The sequence below is a fragment of the Cupressus sempervirens genome, chromosome 2 (genome assembly GCF_028749045.1).
Source record: "Cupressus sempervirens isolate cs-2001-9-10 chromosome 2, ASM2874904v1, whole genome shotgun sequence".
NCBI lineage: Eukaryota > Viridiplantae > Streptophyta > Pinopsida > Cupressales > Cupressaceae > Cupressus > Cupressus sempervirens.
In genome coordinates, this window is record NC_143119.1 from 365,677,369 (window position 1) to 365,700,402 (window position 23,034).

Genomic DNA, 23,034 nt, shown 5'->3' on the forward strand with positions numbered 1-23,034 from the left:
ATAATTTAGAAATACAAATAGATATCAAATATTCTCCTAAGAATCAATTTCAAGAAATATGATTGCACAAATGATTACATAACTAGTATTGTTGTAGGTTAATACCACACTTATTATCCACCTAAAAATAGAAAACACTACAAACTTGATCCAAAACAATCAATTCAAAGTCATGGCACACAATAACACATTTCAGTTCACACATAAACATTGCAAGATGATTTTCTCTATGAACCTACATTGATAGCTACAACTCCACTGTGACCCAAAAGACAGGGACTCCAGCTCACAAAGAGCTCTTGTTTTATATATAGATTAAATATTTCCCAATATTAACAAATTAGCGAGCCAATTATATACATCTTCAATTACATATTCTACCATTAAAATCAAAACTAAATCTGACGTACAAATATCTAAATTTCAATGTGCCAATGGAAAACTTACTACGCTGATTTGAGGCATTAAACAATTCAACGATTCTGTTTGTTGGGTCTATCATGTTTCGGTACGACATTCAGCATGTGAACCACATTCAACATGCATGATCACAGCAACTGATTCGGAGGGTAACTGTTCTATAGTACTAGGGGATGAGGGTGAAATGTGTGATGAATGCATTTAGAAAGTCCGTGAACATCCATTGAGTGGTGATACTGTTTTCTCAAGCTCTTTTGCTGTACATGTAAAGTAGTTCACAAGGGCGAAGTGTAAATTGTTTTAAACTTAATATGGCTTCCTTTGATTCAGTTTAGGTAGTGGAGACTTTTATATTCCTTTGACATTTAGTTATTGTTATGGATGGCCCGCATATTTGTTTCTGTGTCCCCTTGCAATATAATTTCTCTGCATGTACATTACTACATGGGCCTTGAAGACTGATCTATTTCAGTCTTCGCTGGTATCTAGGTATTAAGTCTGATACTGACCGGAATTCACGATCCCTGCCACACTTTTGAAGTGTATCTTGCTTTAGATGAAAGCGTATATACTTCATTAATGGAGGATTCTTAGGTTCATAAAGTCTTTTTTAGCTACTTGATTCTTGAGGAGCAGAGTACAAGCCTTTACGCCGAACTTCAGCAAGTACTCTGGGGTGTTCCAATCTGCTAATTTCGTTAGGCACAAACTCTCACCCGAGTCCGTCGGTCCATTATGATATCACTCTCACCCCGCTCCATTAGTCCATTATGACATCAGGGTCTTGCATTCAACAAGTTTGGATTTCTGATAAGCTCAATGAGATCTTTCAACTCCACCTATAGAACAGAAGACCCTGAAGGTTTTTTCCAACTCCACTAACCAACCAAATGCCCTTAATTCTTAAAACACAGAATTCTAATTTGAATTTTATAGGCTTTTGCGTTGAATTTTATAGGCCGAGACTCTCTCAGGTTGAAGCTTCTCAAACCACCATAAGTTGTGATTAGTAGAGGCGCAACATAGGTTTGCTTGAGAGGAAGCATCCATGGCAGATAGAAATATAGAGGCCATGGAAACAGAGACACCAACAGGCAATGGAAAGGCCTTAGAGGGTGGTGCAGAATTCGATTCAATACAGAACAGTGAATTGCATGTGCAGGGATCTGTAAAGCCACAGAAAGAATGGAACATGAGGCAGGCCTGGAATGCTTTTGTATGGCATGGAGGTTCTGTTTTTGATGCCTGGCTCAATGCCGTTTCTGCTCAGGTCCGTCATGGCTTTCTCTCTTTTGCTTTAGATACTTCTTGTACTTGTATATATAAGATGGGATAAGACGAATGCTGAAGCTTTTTAGACCAAATGGTAAGCATACCTCATTAAACTGAATTTTCTTGTTTACATGATTGCTTCTAGGGTTATCTGGAGTAAAATCAAATATGGGTATTGGGAAGGGGCTAAAATTGATTCAATTTGTAACCTTTCTCTCGTTGATTTAACCTGTTCTGGCCTTGAAATGCCACTAGTATTAAGTTTTGTTTTGTAGAAACTAAGTGTTTCGACTGTATTATCAGGTTGGATCAGTGATTTTGACTCTGCCATACACTTTATCTCAAATGGGTTATGGTTTGGGCGTCGGATTCCAGATTCTTTATGGTGCCTTTGGATGTTGGACTGTCTATCTCCTTAGTTACCTCTATGCGGAGGCCTCGTCTCGAACCAGGACGGCTGGATTACTTCACCAGAAACACATACTTCAGGTACAACATGATGGTTAGGGTTTAACTTTTTACTGTAAATATTGAAATTCAAACCCACCTGACGAACTCTATATGACTATTGTGAATGGACTTATATTTGTTAGAATTGATTTGTCTTAAAATCTAAAATATGTTAAATAATGAAATAGGGTTTTGACGGTTTTAGATTACAGTATTTCTGTATTCACTTATCAGCTGTAAAAGTTTATTCTGGCAGTACCATGAAGTAATAGGTATTGTAGCTGGAAAATGGCTTGGACGCATCGTACTTGGGTTCAATATGACAGCCCTTACTTTTGCCTGTGTGTTGCAATTGATCGCATGTTCCAGGTATTCTCACAATGCTTCCCAATTTGTTCGACGGCTTTAACAGGCGTTAAGAGGAATTCTCATCTGTTAGAGCTATCAGATTTCTTCAATTCATTAGTATTATTAGTTTGTTTTCTAGATTTGATTGCGTGAACAATTTTTGTCATCAATGTTCTGGATCCCAGTATATTTAGTGTTTAGGCTGGTCTTTCTTGTTGTTGGGTGTTGTTGTTCTTGGTTCACGTGCTGTCTTCCTTTTCTTACCCCTATAGGATGCCTGGTCTGCAATCTATCTCATTTCTCCTCATTTTCTTTAGCATGCGTCCTCATGATAGATCACGTAGTGTGATCCAAAACGTTGATGAGAAAAACTGTTCCCACAATCAAATCCAGAAGTCAAACTAATAATTCTTATCTGTGTTATGTATATAAGTTGACTACACTTGCATAGCAGGGAAGACCAATAATCTGTGCAAATTGTTGAGCTAGTTGTTCTTAATTGAATGTTTCAATTTTACTTGTTCTTTTCTGAAACAGTTAGATACTCCGTTCTTCATAATCATATGGTCTACACTAACATTCTATTGATGCAGTGATGTATATTACATGAACTCTAACTGGAACAAGAGAGAATGGCTTTATTTATTTGGGTTTTTGGCAATACCAACTGTTATGTTACCATCTCTTCATAATTTCCGTCTGGTGTCAATTCTGGGGATTGCCACAACCACACTGACATCAGCTTACATGACAGTTGCTGCCGTTCAACATGGCCAGGTCAGTAAACAGGTCTTGGTTTAAGATTTTTAATGTCCTTGCTCTCCTGCATTCTGGTGATGGATCATGTAGTATAATCTGAAATATCTATACTGAAAACGCCTTTGTTTAAGGTGTCCTTCATCGTCCAAGGAATTAGAAGCTTATTCCAAATGAAACTTGCATTTGTAGATTAAGAATGTAAAACACCAAGGTCCAAAGAGCATGGTGCAATTTTTCTCAGGGGCTACCAACATTCTGTTCTCTTTTGGCAGCCATGGATTGTGCATGTGATTTCTGTAACCTTTTTCTGCTTTTGTATTCCTTACAAATTTAGTCTTTCAAATTCTCTAAAATTGTATACCCAAAGCTGAAATGAAATCTCATACTACTATGTTTGTACAGAGAGCTGATGGAGGCCATGTGGAAGCCTAGGAATTACAAATATGCGTATGTGACTGCAGTGCTGTATACCTATTTGCTGACAGTGCCTGATTCAGTTTCTGTTTACTGGGCCTATGGAGATACACTCTTGCACAACTCTAATGCATTTGGAGTCCTACCGCACTCCAAAATGAAAAATGTTGCTATCATCGCCATGATTCTACATCAGGTATGAACTCTTTCCGACCTCAGTACATCTTAGATGACGATAATCAAATGAGGTGAGTTGAATCTTACCTTCATTAAGTTGATCTGTAAAGTCTGTCCAGCTTACCATCTAATTCCCCATTTCTCATTTTTACAGATTATCATTTACCCATTACTTTGACTCATTCCCTTGAAACTCATACTCATCCCTCATTGATGGATTACCAATTTAGACCAGATATCCCTAATTCCACAGGAACCAATCTCTCATTGGTTGAAGTGGTTCACATGGCATTTACTAGTGAAGAGCTCTGATATATTAATCCCTATAACCATCACCTATTTACCACAAACTTAGGGAACATGTAATCCTGTAAAATCACTCACTTCACCTAGGTCACTGAAAATTGAAATAAAAAAATCCTGAAAACGACAATGTTAACCTAAAGACTATACTTACTTCTAGCATGAATATTTCATTTCAAAACAAATTCTATTAGCTATATCTGATCGCCATGACCCAAATTCATGACTGTTTAGATTGGGGTATCATTCTCTAAACCTTGGGTGACAATTATACTTTACTACTGGCATAAATGTTTCGTTTCAAAACAAATTCTGTAAGTTCTTTCTGATTGGCGTGATCTAAATCTATGATTGTTTAGTTTAGGGTTTTCATCCTGTAAACCTAGGATAACAAGTGGGTATTGGGCTTTGAACAGTATGTGGCGTTGATGTTGAATGTAAATCCATTGTTTCTGGCGTGGGAGAAAGCAATGGGTATTCACACTTCAAAGGGATTTGCAGTGAAGGCATTAGTGAGAATACCAGTGATACTGGTCATATGGTTTTTAGCCTTGGCTATTCCATTCTTTGGTCCTATCAACTCGGTTATGGGGGCTTTCCTCATTTCATTTTCAGTGTACATCATTCCCAGCATTGCCTTCATGCGGGCTTACATCAAGCGAGACATTGAAGAGGTGAGTACACATTTCATGCCAAATATTTCATCAAAATTTCATCCAGTCTTCAACTGCAATTTTGTTTTTATCATGGTGGTTAGTTTAATTCTGGTATGACAAAGGCTTGTGCAGTATAAACAGGGTAGTATAATGATGAAATCTTCCATAGATAATTGTTCTTGATGTGAGTTATGCCATTCAAGGTCGCCCCACGTCACTATCCCTAGGCAACGTAGTCAATCAAGTTCTTGTCTAACTAGTGATATTTTTCGCTCAAATTTATTGACTTTACAATCAACTTTGAGACTTTTAACTGATTCAATAAACTATTCTAGATGTGAAGTTTGTCCAAGAAAACTTTACAAATCCACTTTGAAAAATTTAACTACTAAGGTAGTATAGATGTAGAGTTCAACTTTGACTAAATTAATATAGGCGTTAATAAAGATATATTTTATACCTTCATATATAAAATGAGAATATATTTTTATTTTGAGGTAAAGTGTGTCTATATATAGATAAGAATTAGAAGGAGAAGTGTGTCTATATATATATATATATAAGAATTAGAAGGAAAAACATGGTTAATAAGGTAAATAAATGAAGTACATATGGAGTTCAAGATTGCATGTGGTTTAATGGTTTTAAATGTTGTGGAATATAATATTTTATAGAGAATGAGACATAATCATTATAATCTATAATAGTAATAAATAAGGGAAGAGATTGTTTGGTTTTGCAATTGAAGAACAATTATCATTCATAAAAGAAATGAGGTTTATATATCTTGATTTGGAAACACTTTTGAGAGTTATTTATGTGCATTAAATCAAAATGTTCCTTTTTGCTCTATGTGCAATTGACTTTGTAGTTTTAGATATAGTCAATTAATGTGAAATTTGTAATATCCTCCCCTGATTTGAACTTTGACTTGTAGAAATTTAACTTAAGGAATACTGTCAGACACTTTGTATGCAAACTCATAAAGCTGATTTCCTTAATAAATTGCTTTCCAATGAGTAGATTTACGAACAACTATGAAGTGACATTAAAATGCATAATACACATCATAACATTTTCACAAACACTTGGCACACATTCAACAGTATATGAAAAATCTAGAAACTCTTTCAATCTGCTGATAAAGGGTGATTTTTAAATGTAGATGTGCACTTACAACTGCCTTAAAGGCTGCAACAACTATTCAGACTTGTATTCAACAATTATTATGCAAAGTATCAAAATTTGACAGAAGAAACTTGGAATTAATTGCCGTAGTATTTTGCAGATGTAGTTGGCAGCCCTCCAAACTTCTAATCAGCCGGAAAAACAAGTAAACTTGATACCAACACTGTTCACGTCGTACTGTAGCAAAATACTGTTCATGCCGACTGTAGCAAAATACTGTTCATGCAGCACTATAGCAATAACTAACTTCAGATCTGCATCTCAAACCCTTGTAAATTTCTTTATGCGAACGCCCCAAATGAAACCCAATGTGTTTCTTGAAGTGAAAACACCCTTGATTCTCCTGACTGTGTCTTCCAACAGCGAAGAGAATGCTAGCAAAGAGGGATTCCGTCCTCCAAGCCCGATAACCAGATATCCAACAACATAACATTAATCTTCATCCAAGCATACAAAAAAAAACTCTTCCATTTCTTATATAGTGTTCTCATAAGAGCTCAATCCTTTTTTTTCTCAATGTGGGATAAAGCATAACTCCCTTTATGTACCTTATGTCTCCAATGTGTTATAAAAATAAAGGGAACTCTTTTAATTTAAATATTTCCCACAAACTATAGTCTATGCATTAATAAAGTTAAATATTTAAATTTAACTTTATAAAATGGCTTTATCAATGCATAACAAATCTTATCAATGATAAATAAGTTTTCCTGTCGATTTTAAACAATTACCATCAACATTCCACTGTGACTGAATGTCCGGCCATGTCCAAGATGACTTACTATAAATAGTAAGTATGCCCAAAGTTGCCCCAGAACCCCTCAGAAAGACCTGCAACTGAAATTGTCTAGGCCAAATGGCTTTTAAGCCCCTTTAATGTCCTAGTTAGCCTACGAGACTATGGGGAAATAGGCTAACGACAACATCATGCTATGAATGGTAGAAAGGGGACATTACAGTCCGCCCTTCCCAAAATTGCTTGTCCTCGAGCAATTTCAGCTCTAGATGCTGCAATATCTGCTCATTTTCCCAAGTAGCATCATTGACAGGTAGGTTCCTCCACTTCACTAGATACTCCCTGATAGTCCTCCTGCGAAGCACCCTCTCCCTGGAGTCAAGTATGGCCTCGAGAACTAAGATAAGCTTTCCCTCATCATCAAGAGGTGGCAATACTACTGAAGGCACCACATTGTGACCCAATGCCTTCTTAAGGCGTGACACATGGAACATATTATGCACTTTACTGTCTGTAGGCAACTCCAACTCATAAGCTACTTCGCCCACTCTCCTGATTACTTTGAATGGTCCATAGTAGTGTGGTTTCAATTTCTCTGCTCCACTCTTCTTGAGAGAGGACTGTCTATACGACTGTAACATGAGGTACACCATATCTCCCACCTCAAAAGACCTCTCAACCCTGTGCTGATCAACATATTGCTTCTGTTGATTTTGTGCTTTTTGCAAATTTTCCTTCAAGGATCGCATAATGTCCTAGAACTCCTGCAAAGTATCCTTGGCCTTAGGCACCCTGCTGTCCCCAAATAACAAATCCAAAAAATTAGGAGCATCATACCCATACAGTGCCATAAAAGGGGACATTTGAATAGACATATGGAAAGAGGTATTATAGCAGTACTCCCCTAGATGTAGCCACTTCACCCAAGCCTTCTGCTCTCCTGCAATGTAGTTTTGAAGGTACCCCTCAACCCATTTGTTCACTATCTCTGTCTGCCCATCAGTTTGGGGGTGGTAGCTGGTACTCGGAGTGAGCTCTGTTCCACATAACCTGAACAACTCCTGCCAAAAGTGGCTCATAAATCTGTTGTCTCTGTCACTGACTATGCTCCGTGGTATCCCATGTAGTCTGAATACCTTTCGAAAAAATAGTTCTGCTGTTTGTGCTGCTGAATATGTAGACGAAATTGCAAAGAAATGTGCAAATTTCGTCAATCTGTCTACCACAACAAAGATACAATCCCGATCCTGTGCCTTGGGGAGGCCTGTGATAAAATCCATGGAAATGCTATCCCACTTCTTCTCTGGTATGGGTAGGGGCTGTAGTAAACCACCCGGAAAAGAATGTTCCTGTTTGTTCTGCTGACACACAGGGCATTCCCTCACAAATTGAAGCACCTCTGATTTGAGTCGTTTCCAAGTGAAGCGCTCTCTCACCTGCCGATATGTCTTACAGAATCTGGGATGTCCTGCCATTGGTGAATCATGAAATGCCCTCAAAATCTTCTGCTTCATAGCAAACCCGGGTACTAAATAAATCCTTTCCTTGTAGATGATCAGATCATTTACGACAGTGTATCGACTATCTTGAATAGCTCCCTCAATAATGCTAGATGCCCAACTATCCTTAGCATATTCTGCCAAGATCATCTCTCTCCAATCATCCATGACTATCCCAACAGCAAGCAAATGAGGCCTTCTAGATAAAGCATCTGCAACCATATCTTTCTTCCCTTTGACATAGGCTATGTCAAAATCATAGGCCTGTAATTTACTCACCCATTTCTGTTGCCTGTCATTAAGGTCCTTCTGTCCAAGGAAATGTTTGAAGCTATTATGATCTGTTTTTACTGTAAAACGGCTTCCCACTAAGTACTGCCTGAACTTAGCTAGCGCGTGCATGATTGCTAGCATCTCTTTGTCGTAGATGTTGTAGGTTCTCTCCACACCTTGTAATTTTCTACCCTCATATGCGATGGGATGTTTGTCTTGCATGAGAACAGCTCCTATGCCCTCTCCTGAGGCATCACACTGCAGCTCAAAGGGCCTGGTGAAATCTGGAATGGCTAAAACAGGACATGTACTCATCAGCTCCTTAAACCTGTCAAAACAATCCTGAGCCCTCTCTAACCACTTGAAACTATCTTTCCGTGTCAAATATGTAAGTGGTGCTGCTATCTATGAAAATCCCTTCACAAATCTACGGTAGAACCCACAAAGCCCGAGAAATCCCTTGAGTTGTGAAGTGTTCCTCGGTGGTGGCCAATCCAGAATGGCCCTGATCTTGTCTGGGTCAACCCGAACACTTCCTGCACTAATAATATGCCCTAAATAGAGCAACTCTGTCATCCCAAACTCACATTTACTCATCTTGGCATATAATGACTCCCTCTATAGAATACTGAGCACTATATCAATATGCTTCAAATGTTCCTCCCAAGTACGGCTATATATCAGTATATCATCAAAAAATATCAACACAAACTTCCTCAACTAATCTCTGAACACTCTATTCATACAAGATTGGAAAGTGGCAGGGGCATTTGTCAACCCAAAGGGCATGACTAAGAACTCAAAATGTCCATAGTGGCATCTAAAAGCTGTCTTCTCCACATCCACCTCTCTAACCCGTATCTGATGGTAGCCGGATCTCAAATCAATCTTGGAGAAGTAGCATGCACCATGCAATTCATCAATAAGCTCATCGATGCGCAGGATAGGGTATCGGTTCTTGATTGTCTTCTTGTTTAGCTCCCTATAATCAATGCACATCCTCATTGTACCATCCTTCTTCTTCACCAATACTACTGAAGAAGCGAGAGGACTTTTGCTTGGCCGTATGTGCTCCATGTCAATCAACTCCTTAATTGCTTTTCCTATTTCATCCTCACATCTCTTTGGATGGCGGTAAGGTGTGATGATAACGGGCTTAGCCCCTTCCTTTAATTCAATAACATGCTCGATTCCCCTATCCGGGGGTCTCCCTAGAGGTATCTCACCAAACACCTTAGTATGTTTGGTTATTATTTTTTGTACATTAGGTGGATACTCTTGTTTATGCTGCTCTGTCATCTCAGGCATTACTCTAAACTCTGCTGCCCACTGCACCTGATCATGTCTAAAGAAACTCTGCATCCGCTTGAGTGACACCACTCGAAGTCTCCCATCTGACAAACCTCTGAGCACTATCTTCTTACCATTTGCCTCAAACCTCATTTCCATTTTCTCAAGGTTAAATGTAAACTCTACCAGAGACTTCATCTAGTTCATCCCAAGCACCATATCCTGATCACCAATGTTGACTGCAAAGAAATCTCCTGTCATGTCATAATCTCCCAAACGAAGCTGCAAGTTGGAGATTTTCTTGGTACATTCAATTTTGAAGCCATCGGCAACCATCACCTTAAATCCCCTATGCTCCTCTGTATGTAGCCCTCTGCGTGTCACAAACTTCTCATCAATGAAGTTATGTGTCGCCCCTGTATCAATGAGTGCCACAACTCTCTGTCCATCCAAGGTTCCCCTAACTCTGAAAGTGACGGCCTCCTGTATACTTGACAACTGAGCTATCGTGCTATCACCGCGTGCTTCCTCCTGTGAAGAACTATCATCATCTCCATCTGATTCAGATGACTGCTCTGAATCTCCATCTACTGACTCTTCGGCTGAAAAGTACTCCATCTGCTTAGCTTTTGCTTTCAATGGACACTTATGTGACAAATCCCAAGGCTCCCTGCAATGAAAACAAAGCTTCTTCTTCTTGAGATCATTAAGTGTCTCATTGTCCAACCTCTTACTTTCCTCCTTAGCTGGCTGAACCTCTTTATGAAAAGGTTTCCTGTCCTTATCTTTCCTTGAAGGGAAACTCTTTGCCTGGAATTTATTTTTTGAAGATGAAGAGGAATCCATGTCACGAACTTTCTTAATGGCTTCCTGCAAAGTGGGAGGGTTGAGAGCTTTAATCCACCCTCTCAACGGATCAACTAACCCATCCATAAACAGAACTAGTATCCTCCGTTTAGATACATCTGTTACTAACACTACAAGTTTCTGAAACTCTGAAATGTATGTTTCCAATGATCCCCACTGTTTAAGCTGAGCTAACTCCTTGAAATGGAGTTCTGGATCCTTCCTATCAAAACGTTCAATCAGCCTCTCTGTAAACTCCACATATGAGGTAATGTTTGCATGTCCCATAGTGACCATACCATGATGCCACCACTTGTGTGCTAACCCATCCAGATAAATTGCTACGTACTTAATAGGTTCTTCCTCGGGCATAGGGTTCAACTGAAAGTATGTGTCAAGCTTTTGAACGCAAGCTCTTGCTGTAGACTTTCCTAAGCCATCATAATATGGTAACTCAAGTCTCCCTACTTTCTTCCGTAGCTCATAGCTTTGGTTCCTGTCATGTCCATGTGGCATATGTTTCATCCGCACATCCATATATTCCCTAAAGGTAATTGCAGCAGTAAAATCTGGCCCTCTGGCTTCCTAATCTCTCCTCAACTGGTCCTGTATATCAGTAATCTGGGGCTCTGGTACGAGCTGCTCTGGAGCTCTAGGAGGAAATGTAGGAATCATGGGCCTTGAACTCACTGTCCTAGCTCGCTGGGGTGCATGACCGAAATTGTTCCCAACTTGTTCATCTCCATTATGTGTCCCATCCTGATCATTTCCATTCTGATTGTTACCATTCTGATTATTTCCTCCACCCATGTTAGCATTCAACCCCATTTGATGAGCCATCATCTGCATCATAAGATCCAATCTCTGATTCTGTTCATGTGCCCTTTGTTCTATTACTTGCTGACCCTGTACCAAAGTCTCTAATAACTATAAGAATCTTTCCTCTCCAGGCTCTGGATCGGCATTTCCACCTCCACCTAATCTTGTATTCCTGTCATCTCGGTCACCCATATTGCTGTCTTGATCAAAGAATACCTCCGCTGTGTCTATATGACTGGATTCTATATCCCCCTGTACGAATGAACTAGACTGTTTGCTTTGCAGGTCTGAACTCCTACTTTGTCTTGCTCTGGTATTGCGGAAATTATAAGGCCCCTATCGCATGCTCAAACATAAATGCTCTGATTTTAGTGTTTTGACATTTCATCAAACACTTTCCCCTCTATCCGCCAGTTCCAAATTTCCTATGAGACCTCCACAGGATGGCATGACTTATAGCTCTGATACCACTGTAATATCCTCCTCTGATTTGAACTTTGACTTGTAGAAATTTAACTTAAGGAATATTGTCAAACACTTTGTATGCAAACTCATAAAGCTGATTTCCTTAATAAATTGCTTTCTAATGAGTAGATTTATGAACAACTATGAAGTGACATTAAAATGCATAATACACATCATAACATTTTCACAAACACTTGGCACACATTCAACAGTATATGAAAAATCTAGAAACTCTTTCAATCTGCTAATAAAGGGTGATTTTTAAATGTAGATGTGCATTTACAGCTGCCTTAAAGGCTGCAACAACTATTCAGACTTGTATTTAACAATTATTATGCAAAGTATCAAAATTTGACAGAAGAAACCTGGAATTAATCGCCGTAGTATTTTGCAGATGTAGTTGGCAACCCTCCAAACTTCTAATCAGCCGGAAAAACAAGTAAACTTGATACCAACACTGTTCACGCCGTACTGTAGCAAAATACTGTTCATGCCAACTGTAGCAAAATACTGTTTATGCGGCACTATAGCAATAACTAACTTCAGATCTGCATCTCAAACCCGTGTAAATTTCTTTATGCGAACACCCCAAATGAAACCCAGTGTATTTCCTGAAGTGAAAACACCCTTGATCCTCCTGACTGTGTCTTCCAATAGCGAAGAGAATGCTAGCAAAGAGGGATTCCGTCCTCCAAGCCCGATAACCAGATATCCAACAACATAACATTAATCTTCATCCAAGCATACAAAAAAAAACTCTTCCATTTCTTTTATAGTGTTCTCACAAGAGCTCAATCCTTCGTTTTCTCAATGTGGGATAAAACATAACTCCCTTTATGTACCTTATGTCTCCAATGTGTTATAAAAATAAAGGGAACTCTTTTAATTTAAATATTTCTCACAAACTATAGTCTATGCATTAATAAAGTTAAATATTTAAATTTAACTTTATAAAATGGCTTTATCAATGCATAACAAATCTTATCAATGATAAATAAGTTTTCCTGTTGATTTTAAACAATTACCATCTACATTCCACTGTGACTGAATGTCCGGCCATGTCCAAGATGACTTACTATAAATAGTAAGTATGCCCAAAGTTGCCCCAGAACCCCTCAGAAAGACCTACAACTGAAATTGTCTAGGCCAAATGGCCTCTAAGCCCCTTTAATGTCCTAGTTAGCCTACGGGACTGTGGGGAAATAGGCTAACAACAACATCATGCTATGAATGCTAGAAAGGGGACATTACAAAATTACTTTGTATTTATGAACTTGATCTCTTATGATCTTCATATCACGCCTTATAAACTTGTATAAAGTTAGAATGCTAGATAATGATAATATTTTACATTCCAACCTCAAGGTTTTTCTATAAAGCTAGTGGTATTTAAAAACACCTTAACAACAAGGTCCAAACATTCTCATGAATTATAGGATGATTACCAAGTGATTCAATATGAAAGGATGGTTGTAAGTAGATTTGTTAAATGCATTGCTTGATTTGAACACTAACATGAATGATTTTCTAGTGTCAATTTGTGATTTTCTTTATATAAATGGATAGATAATTGACATGATAACCTTTTATACATGCACATAAAACCAAATCGTGCAAACTTAAGTAAAGTCAGCTTGGGGCTAAAGTTTGAATGAAGCTTCAATGTTTGATTTGGATCTTGCAAATCAAAAGGGTTAGGAACATAACATGGAGCTATATAGATTACTTTAGTTAGAAAAGTCAAATTGGATATATGTCAAATAGAAATGATAAGAATTAGACATATAAGCCATTTGGACTAAAATCTTGTTCATATAAACTAAGGGCTACACAGTAGCACTTGGCTAGGTATGAAAGCCCAACTATGCACAAAAATGTATCATATTCTAGTATATAGAACATTAATACATTGCCTCAAACTAAAAATAAAATTAAATAAGAAAATTCATCATCAATACATTTTCATTATTACATTTTGCTCTCAATTTAAAGTGTATGTGCATCTCTTATACAACATTATCAAACATGTATAAATAAAATGCAACAAATATACAAACCAATGTGATAAGGATTCTCCTTTCATGCTCTTTTCTTTTGCGCATTTTGTCATAATTTATGTAAGATAGCACTTAAAAGATTCAATAACTAGATTTTAAATTGTATAATAAATCAAACACAAAATTCAATAACTTTGATGGTCATGTACACCCCTATCTAAGATCATATTAGATACATAAATTTAATTAAGATAAGCATGTAGTCCAATATAGTGATAATGAAATACATTGCTTAAGATAATCATGTAATAAATCAATAAAAATGATAAGCATGCAACCACATATAATCGAACATGTACAAAATGAAGGTAACATAGCTAGAAGTATACATTTTGAAGAGTGCCAATTGACTGATGATATGAATGAATATGGGATTACTATGTGGGCACGATAATGGTAGTATAGTCCTCAATGGTCAAAAATACATGTGAAAGTGTAATAACCCTCCTTTTGTGGCATTCGTAAGCATATGCACACATATGGTAGGATCACTAAGATATGTAGGATTGTTGGCATGAAGCTTGATAAGATTAAAGGATTAATGGCATAAAGTCAAGTAATGGTTAAATTGCTCAAATATATCAAGCATCATCATGAGATACATGGTAAAAATCTATATAATCAAAAGTGTTAATAGAAATTAATGACTTTGGGGAGAAAGAATGATTCCCCTAATGCATGATCCTAAAGGCATCATTTAGCCAAGATATTCTTTAATAAATAGATAGATATAAAATCCTCACTATTTACTTTTAGTTGAAATGCTACAATATACAACACTCATATACTATAAAATAGTTTGGAAAACCAAAACTTGTTGGAATTATTATTTCATTCAAATATCATGTTCATGTACCTCCTATAACTAAAATGACTACAAATGTTTGTTGTTAAATAATTACAAATATATTATGAAATTATCTAGAATGTTTTTTTCTTTGACAAAAGGCAGCAAGGCCTATATAAAATTATATTAATAAAAAGAGTTTTTACATAACATAGAAATAATGATGAAAACAGAGCATTCAACTTGAGATTGATGAACAAAATGAGATATTATACTAATCCTAAACCAAAGAGTAAAGTGAACTGTGGAGGAGATGATAGAAAATCCCATAAACATGTCAAGGAGTTTTACAAAAAAAGACTCAAAACTGAAATGCAGAGACTATCATCCATAGATAGAATCCATTATATAGTTTGAGAATAAAAGTTGAACAAAGGAGTAGGCACTATTCATCCATTCTATCATGTGGCTGAGGCACATTTCCATGAGCATGTTCGTGCAAGGAAGAGGCATGACACAATGGTGGTTGTAGAAATGATTACCAACAGAAAGAGGACCAACAAGAGGAGCTTCTTTGCCTTCATGAGCATGTTCGTGAGGGTATATTTCATTGGATAATAGAGTTGATTATGCAAAACTCAAGTGCTATTTGCATTTATGGTTTGCATGATGTTTGGGAATTTGAAAATTCGTGGCAATGGCCCTTCAAAGTGGAGTGTTCTACCATCACAAACATGGTTTATGAGATTGTTAGCCAACTTATTTCCCTCACGATATGTGTGAATGATGCGAATCGATGGGAATATTAGCATAATACTCCAAATTTGGGCCATAATATCTTTGATGTGCCAGTTGGAGCACTTTTGGTATTTGCTGCCCTCCACATTAAGTGTAGAGTCCCCCTCAATGTGAATCTTTGTACAACCTATCCATAGGGTGTGTTGAAGGCTAGTTAACAATGCCATTGCTTCAGCCTAGTTATTAGTCCCCTGGGGAATTGGCATTACATGCATCATAATGTGATCACTAAAGAGATTTCAGATTACACATCCAATACCAAATTGTATTGGGTTGCCTCTCGAGACTCCATCAAAATTTGGTTTAACATATGGGGGTAGAGGCGGTCTCCATCGAATCTCCTTCTTGTTCACCTTTTGTTTATTGGTGGTAAATTGTGACCCTGGGAGAGGAAACTTTTTATTTGGGCAATCTTTCAAAATCTTGCTATCCTAGGATGAAAACATTGAGGATTGGTTTTTGTTGATGTAGACATATGTTGAGATGACTTCCTCAATAGAAGTGTCTAACTTGTTCAAGAACTTCACAGTTGTGGAGGATGTGTGTTTGAAGATTCTCAGATTTCTTTCCCACCATATTGACCATACTGTTATTGCAAGAATAAGGATCCAAATGCATGAAAAGAATGAATCTTTGAATAGGATTGGCCATGCTAGAAACAAATCCACAAGGGTGTTATGAAGAGGCATTTGATAGCTCAGTTTTCATGTGACCAACAATCTAGGACAAACTCACATGAAAGAAAGAGATGATTTGATGTTTTTGTTGTCTTATTGCACATTGTACATTGGAATTGATTTGCAATATTCAGTCTCGCCAACCTATCACTCGTAAGGGCACTATAATTGATAGCCAACCATGTAGGGCAACCAACTTTAGGGGGAACCATATTTTACTAACAAAATATGTATGGTTTGATAAGTGTTTGATGTTCTTGTATTTTTTTAATTGCAAAATAGCTAGCTCTTATTGAGTAGAGACCATTGGAAGCAGGAGCCCATATGATTATGTCATTGTTACCATTGAGGAATACTACACGCCCATGTAATGTATTTTCTATTAATTGCTAATAGAGAATTGGGATAGGCAAAGTTGATGGATCTTTCCATATCACCCGATTGGAGCCCAATTCCATAGCATCAACATAATTAATAAGTGCTACACCCTAGAGCTGTGAAATAAAGGGATATATGAAGTTGAGATCAGGATTTCTTATCAAAGGTGGATGTCCTCCCCAAGGATTATTCCAAAACTTTACTTGTTCCCCATTGTTAACTTCCCAAGTAACAAATTTTGTGATAATTTCTCTAGATTGAATTAGAAAGTTCCATGTCGCAGATCCCATTGGAGGATTGACTACTGTAAAAATTCTAGTGTTGAGAGGAGAGTCAAGATATTTTGCTTGCATAAATTCTACCCAATATGCATGAGGCTTTGCATACATATTCCATGCTAGTTTGGCACCAAATGCAATATTTCTTATATGAATGTCATGTAAACCCACTCGTCCTTCAACTTTCTATTTGGACATATTTTTGATGGAAATCAACAAGACCTTTGTTTTGTTAGTCACATTAATTTTCCAAATGAAGTTACCTATGATTTGCTCCATCATTTTAATGACTGTGGTAGGGGCTTTGAGGATAGCAAGAAAATAGTTTGTGATTGCAGCAAGGCATGTTTTGACCAAAATAATTATCCCTGATAAGGAAAGCCATCTAGCTTTCCATGAAGATGTGTGAGCTTCAAGCCGTCAATTATGTTGTGCCAATACTGAATTTTATTTGTCCCCATGAAGAGTAGAATCCTTGGATATGAACTTGGAAGGTGTGCCTCTTTGAAGCCTAGACAGTCTACTATCATATTTTTAGTTACCTGATTGGCATTAAAGATAAAGACAATAGATTTTGCATGATTAATCTTTTGATTAGATGCTAATTTATAAAAATCAAAAACTTTTTTCATTTGCATAGCTTCTTGAATGTTTGCTTGGCCAAATAAAAGAGTGTCATCTGCGAATAATGAATGTGTGATTGAAAAGGTTGTATTGGGGATGTGAATATCATTCCAAAATATCTAGAATGTTGAGATCCCCAAAACGTTAAAATATCTCATGCTTGAGAATTATTTGATAACTCTAGATGAAGTTTCCCACCAAAATCAAAAGTTTCTTATCCTCTAAATTCCAAGTAAATCAATGGGGTAACATCTATTGAATTCTAGAATCCTAAAGTATTGGGTACTCAAATTTGTCAAGTAAACATAATTGTTCAACTTTCCAAATTAGGATTTGATATAATTTAAGAGATTCAAAATTATGGAGCTCATTACCTTAATTAAAGGTTGGAGGACTTAGAATGGGCCAAACATGCTAGTAGATGTTAAAGAGTTTCCCTCCATTTTTTCATGTTTTTAAATGAGATCATTAATGTTGTTCTAATTTGTGTATTGTGGAAGGTGGATTTCCTTAATTAAATGATGTGAGTCCATGGAATGACATGCTTAGGAATGAAAATTTGATGAAATAAATTTTTAAAGGGGGATCTAGAGATTTTCATACTTGAATGACAACTTGAGGATACTCTGGAGGTTTGAGGTTAGAAGTGTGGGAATTTACACACCTAGTGTGCCAAGCCAAAGTATGTTGAGGATACTATTGAATTTTTTCCAATTGGTAGACTAGCACTAATAAAAAAATGGTGTCAATAGTTTAGGCCATAAGAAACAACTATTTCAATGTGCTAGGGGAGGCAAGGATCTATAAGCTTCAAAAAAAAGAACAACACAATATAAAATATTAGGCTTTGAGGATACTTAAGGTAGGAAGGAGTATTGTGATGGGGGAAATTTGATGCTAGAAAGGGTGAGAATTAAGATTATTAGGTTAGGAGATATTGGATGCTAAATGGAGTGAAGACTAGGATAATAACATATATGATACTAGGGGGGATTAGTTGGGCACCACATACTATCTATGAGAATAATAAAATGGAGACTTCAAAACCTAGAAAAAATTAGGAATCATGGTGTAGGAATTAGTGTTTGTAATATCTATATACCTCATTTTTTAGGTTTATTCGCAATGTCGAGTACATTATCTAGTGGCATTTAACAAAGGTCAATGATCAAGGATTGAGGATCATGAATGCCATATCTTTATGCTTGCCCCAAGATAGTAAATTAAAATTAAAATCTAGTAAGATATAAGGAACTGTAGTTGTGGGGGCATGCATAATAAAAATGAGGCATAAGCTAATAATCAAAGAACATATAAATACCTAGAGCACATGGTGTTATAAAGTTAGGGATATTAAAGCAAGAAGTGAAGGGACATTACCATGGGAAAAGTATTGAATTTTGATTAATTTAACATATTAAGGTTTTGAGAAATTGAATGCCAGGGGGAATGAAACAATAGAGGTAGAGAATAAGAGGACTGAGGAAGTGAAGTTTAAAAGGAAGATATAATAACACAAGGAAACTTGCAACACTACTTAAAGCTATAAATTAACTTGGGTACTCTCATATTTAGGATTTATGATATTAGTATTCTATCCTTCCTAGTATTGCTTTCTCTCTATCATTGCAAATTTGGATGCTCTAAAATCTTTTGTTATTTCTAAGTAGAATCTTTGAGATAAACATTCTTCTAATGGACCGGGTACTTTTTAATGCTTTTAGTTCTCAACTTCTTCACGATAGTATCAATTATAACCATCAAACATAAAAATGATTTTAAAGTGTGTAGTACAAGAAGTCTTAGACTAGCACGTACATTGACTTAGATCAAATCCTTCTTCCATACAATATCAAAGAGATGAATGGGGTTACTGCCTATCAGGAAGAGCCAAGCCACTTGGATTATACCATTATATTGTACAACGTGTAATAGGGATTACTTGAGTGTGTGTAATGTAATAGACTATATAATACCAAATTCAATGAATTCAACTAAATGCACAATATAAAAGGTTAAAGTATAAGAACAAAACTCAGATTTAGAAATAAGATGACAAGAGGAACTTGATGCTAAAAGCTAAATATAGTTGAGTAGTTCCCTAATAATTTGAAGATATGCATGTAGACGAGTTAGGGTTGAGAATAATGTGAGCAAAGATCTAGGTAGTTTCCCTTAAAATATGGAGCTAAAGGCCATATCTTTGAGTGCTTTAGCCTTAAGTTTTTAAGAAATTTGATATTTGAGAATGTTTGTTGAACTCTTCTTTCTCTAGTTGTATATTTGTTGTAGTCTGAATCTTTTGGATCTACCCTTACACATATAAAAGAGGAGAAAATGTTTTGTTGTATAGGGGCTATCTTGGTGAAACCATGTCTTGGTGTTCCACCTTCAAGATAGAATTGATAGTGATGATAACAATAACATTCCAATAGAGGAGCATATGAAAATAAATTAACATATATTATAATGATTACCTAAGTTATTAAACTATTTTTTGAATCTCAAATAAGGTGATGGTGAATTTCTCTCTTGAAGTCCTGTATTTTATTAGTACAACATGCTAATGCTAATGAATAACAAAAAACAAATGATACATGAGATCAAAAGGTCTTCATTGAAGGGGAAATGCACTATTATGTGTGTTCATATTGGGGGGATTTTAAATAGGTGAAAAAGGGGCAATATATTGCCTAAATAGAGGGGAGGGTAGTTTTTAAGGGGTGACGGTGATGCAGAGAGCACAACAAGATTTGTGCTTTATGGGCTTCCCCACTTGTATGCCTTTAAACCCAAACTCTTGGATTCTAACTTTCCACACACCTTCAACAAGGTCTACTTTGTCCAGTCAAGTGATTTGGACACCCTCAAGCCCAAATCAAAGTTTGTCCAATTCTTGGCTTTATGGACTCCTTCCCTATTCTAGGCAAAATGAAGAAATCTTACCAAACCCTTCCACAAACTCAATCTAATGATTGGGATGGCTTACATAGACTATCTGCATAGAGAACCAACCACTTGTTTGACTCTTAGATGCTCACAACACTCCAAACCCCAATTAGGCTAGTAGCCCCAATTAGGTCATCCTAATGGGAAAATTGGGAATAACTTGAAATTTGTCCAAGTGACCAAGAAAACCAAATGCTATTTGAGATACCCTTTTGGGTCTTCTAAGAGATTCCAAACTCTTAGGTTGTGGTTCTACTCCAACACCTTCTAACTTATTCCTTGCACAGAGACCTAATAGGCTTAATTAGGTTTGGTTTACAAAGCAAAGGGCAGTAGATGGGTGCATAGAACTCAACCAAATTCTCAAGAATCTTTATCTACCTCCAAATACACCCGATCTACCATTTACATCACCACCTTGGCATTTTGGTTCATTTTGCAACACCATTTGCACATTTCACGGTCAAATACACATGATATTTGACCTAGGATCACTGCTAAAAAATAGAAACCTTCCAAATATTGTCTCTAGCCTTTGGAATCCTATGGTACATTGATGTAACTTTCTTTTCCCAACTGGCCGTGAAAATCCAATGGTGAAAATGCAAGTTAGGGCCCCATTTGTATGAAACCCTTATAATTAGGAGGGTTTCAGACTAGTCTCTAGACAAAATTGGCTCTAACTTATTTTAGAAACCTCATATTGAAACCAAATCAAATGCAAATGAAAGCTACTTCAAACCCATATCCAACCATATCAATTGATCATATGCACCAATCTATACCAAGCTATACACATGCATGAAACAACAAATAAATAAATAAATCTAGTTTGTTCTTTATTCATTTAGCAACAAAACGGTACAATCTTTCTCCTTTGCACATGGGAAGTTCAATTTTTTTGCAATTTTCTATTTTGACAACATTTTGTACTTTTTGCAATAACGTTGCAACTTTGGCAATTTTGCCTTTATGACTTCCAAAATGACTTTAACACCTATCCAAAACATTTCTAAGGATAAAATAACCTATTCTAAGCCTCCTACTAAGGTCCTATAGTCTAAATGAGGCCCAAGGTTTATAAACTACCTTTCGAATCTTTAGCCTTATAATTTGGACCCTTTGACAAGAAAGACAAACCATGGTCATCTTTTTAAGATTACATTTGGGTCAAAGATAGGTTTCCACTTGCATATAGAGAAAGAGTATCATTTAAAGGCACACGAAACATTTAGGATGACTAACATATCTTCACTACAAGTGAACTCGAAATTAAAAAATCCACATGGAAGAGAAGAGGGAGTCGCACTCATTTTAAGCTTCAAATAACCCACAATCCAAGCCCTAATCATTTTGATGGTTGGTTGAAAAATAATGAATCTCTCAACAATAGTTCGTTCTCAAGACGAGATACCCCAATCTTTTAAGATATTTGGTAATAGTAACTTGGCCGCATCTTTCAAACATCATATGAGTGTTGCAAACAAGATTTCCTTCTTCCTAAAACTACACCCTATTTCCTTTAGTGAAATCTTGCCAATAGATGTGAAAGGTGAGGTCAAACTAGTAGATGTTGAAGGAACCAAATTTGGTAGGGGGCTAATTCTTCGACCGATGGCAACCAATATGAACCATAGTTTCAAAATTTTAAACCAATCAGAGTTGAAAAGTTTTTTTTTGTTACATATTATAACTTTAATGATGCTAAGCTCATAATCATCTCACTATTTTAATCTAAATTATTTTGATCTTTTTTTAATCCCCATAAATTTATTTCAAGAAAGAGGCATATTACAAATTTTTTTTAATTAGTATGTTTAATTATAAAAATGGATGAATGGAATTGATATTGGTAGCTTCATTTTTTGTTTGATGAATAGTTCGTTCTCTATTAAATTGAAATATTAAAGTTACATATTCACAAAAAAAGGGCTGGGAGATACAAGATCACCCTGTGAGAGTCCATTCAGCTAGGGGATATCAGTAGTTATATTATTGGTTGCTTGCTTGAGGTTTTTATTTATTTTCTTTCCATGACCTTTTAGGCAAAATGTCATATATTTTACTTTATGAAATAATATAGTGATTGTGGATATAATACATTATTTAAAAATAAATAAATAGTTGAAGTATTAGGAGTAAAGAAAAAACATTCTATTTCTTTTTAGCAAGATATTTTGATGTTTCTTTGTATAACAAATGATATTAAATTATTATTTATGTGTAGATTAAAAGTGAAAATGTGCGAACAAAGGGGAAGGTAATGTTTGGAATAAGTGCACTTGTGGCAACTTGGGTTTTTGTGATTGGCTTTGGATTTGGAGGTTGGGCAAGTATGACAAACTTTTCAAAACAGGTTCATACATTTGGATTATTTCAAAAATGCTATCAATGTCCACCAAAGTCATAACAATATTGGATACTACATTGAACACATGTTAATAAAAATATCTATTTATAATGTTACATATTTTTTCTATGTTTTGAAATGGTTGTAGTAAAATTCTTATTTATTTATGAATTGAAATATTAAATATTTATAAAATTTAAATTTGATTGATTTTAAAAAAA

The 23,034-nt window shown here is 36.2% G+C and overlaps 1 protein-coding gene across 2 annotated transcripts; it reads left to right on the forward strand.

Moving 5' to 3' along the window:
* The first annotated feature begins 757 nt into the window (after positions 1-757).
* Positions 758-22,929, forward strand: LOC149572645 (auxin transporter-like protein 1). Of its 2 annotated transcripts, none has more exons than XM_089813753.1 (9): positions 758-1,282; positions 1,379-1,690; positions 1,996-2,181; positions 2,399-2,511; positions 3,084-3,267; positions 3,439-3,536; positions 3,652-3,859; positions 4,560-4,817; positions 22,691-22,929. In XM_089813753.1, exons 2-9 carry the CDS (start codon positions 1,469-1,471, stop codon positions 22,871-22,873), a joined length of 1,452 nt encoding a protein of 483 aa, XP_089669879.1. In that variant the 5' UTR covers positions 758-1,282; positions 1,379-1,468; the 3' UTR covers positions 22,874-22,929. The 2 variants fall into 2 exon arrangements, with proteins under 2 accessions (XP_089669879.1, XP_089669878.1); XM_089813752.1 differs by having other exon boundaries at positions 798-1,282; positions 1,357-1,690.
* Positions 22,930-23,034: the final 105 nt, after the last annotated feature.

Excerpts from the sequence above, each read along its gene's own strand:
- LOC149572645 (XM_089813753.1), top strand. The coding sequence starts at position 1,469 with ATGGCAGATAGAAATATAGAGGCCATGGAAACAGAGACACCAACAGGC. Across the intron at positions 1,691-1,995 it reads TCAATGCCGTTTCTGCTCAG|GTTGGATCAGTGATTTTGAC; the intron begins GTCCGTCATGGC and ends CTGTATTATCAG. Across the intron at positions 2,512-3,083 it reads CAATTGATCGCATGTTCCAG|TGATGTATATTACATGAACT; the intron begins GTATTCTCACAA and ends CTATTGATGCAG.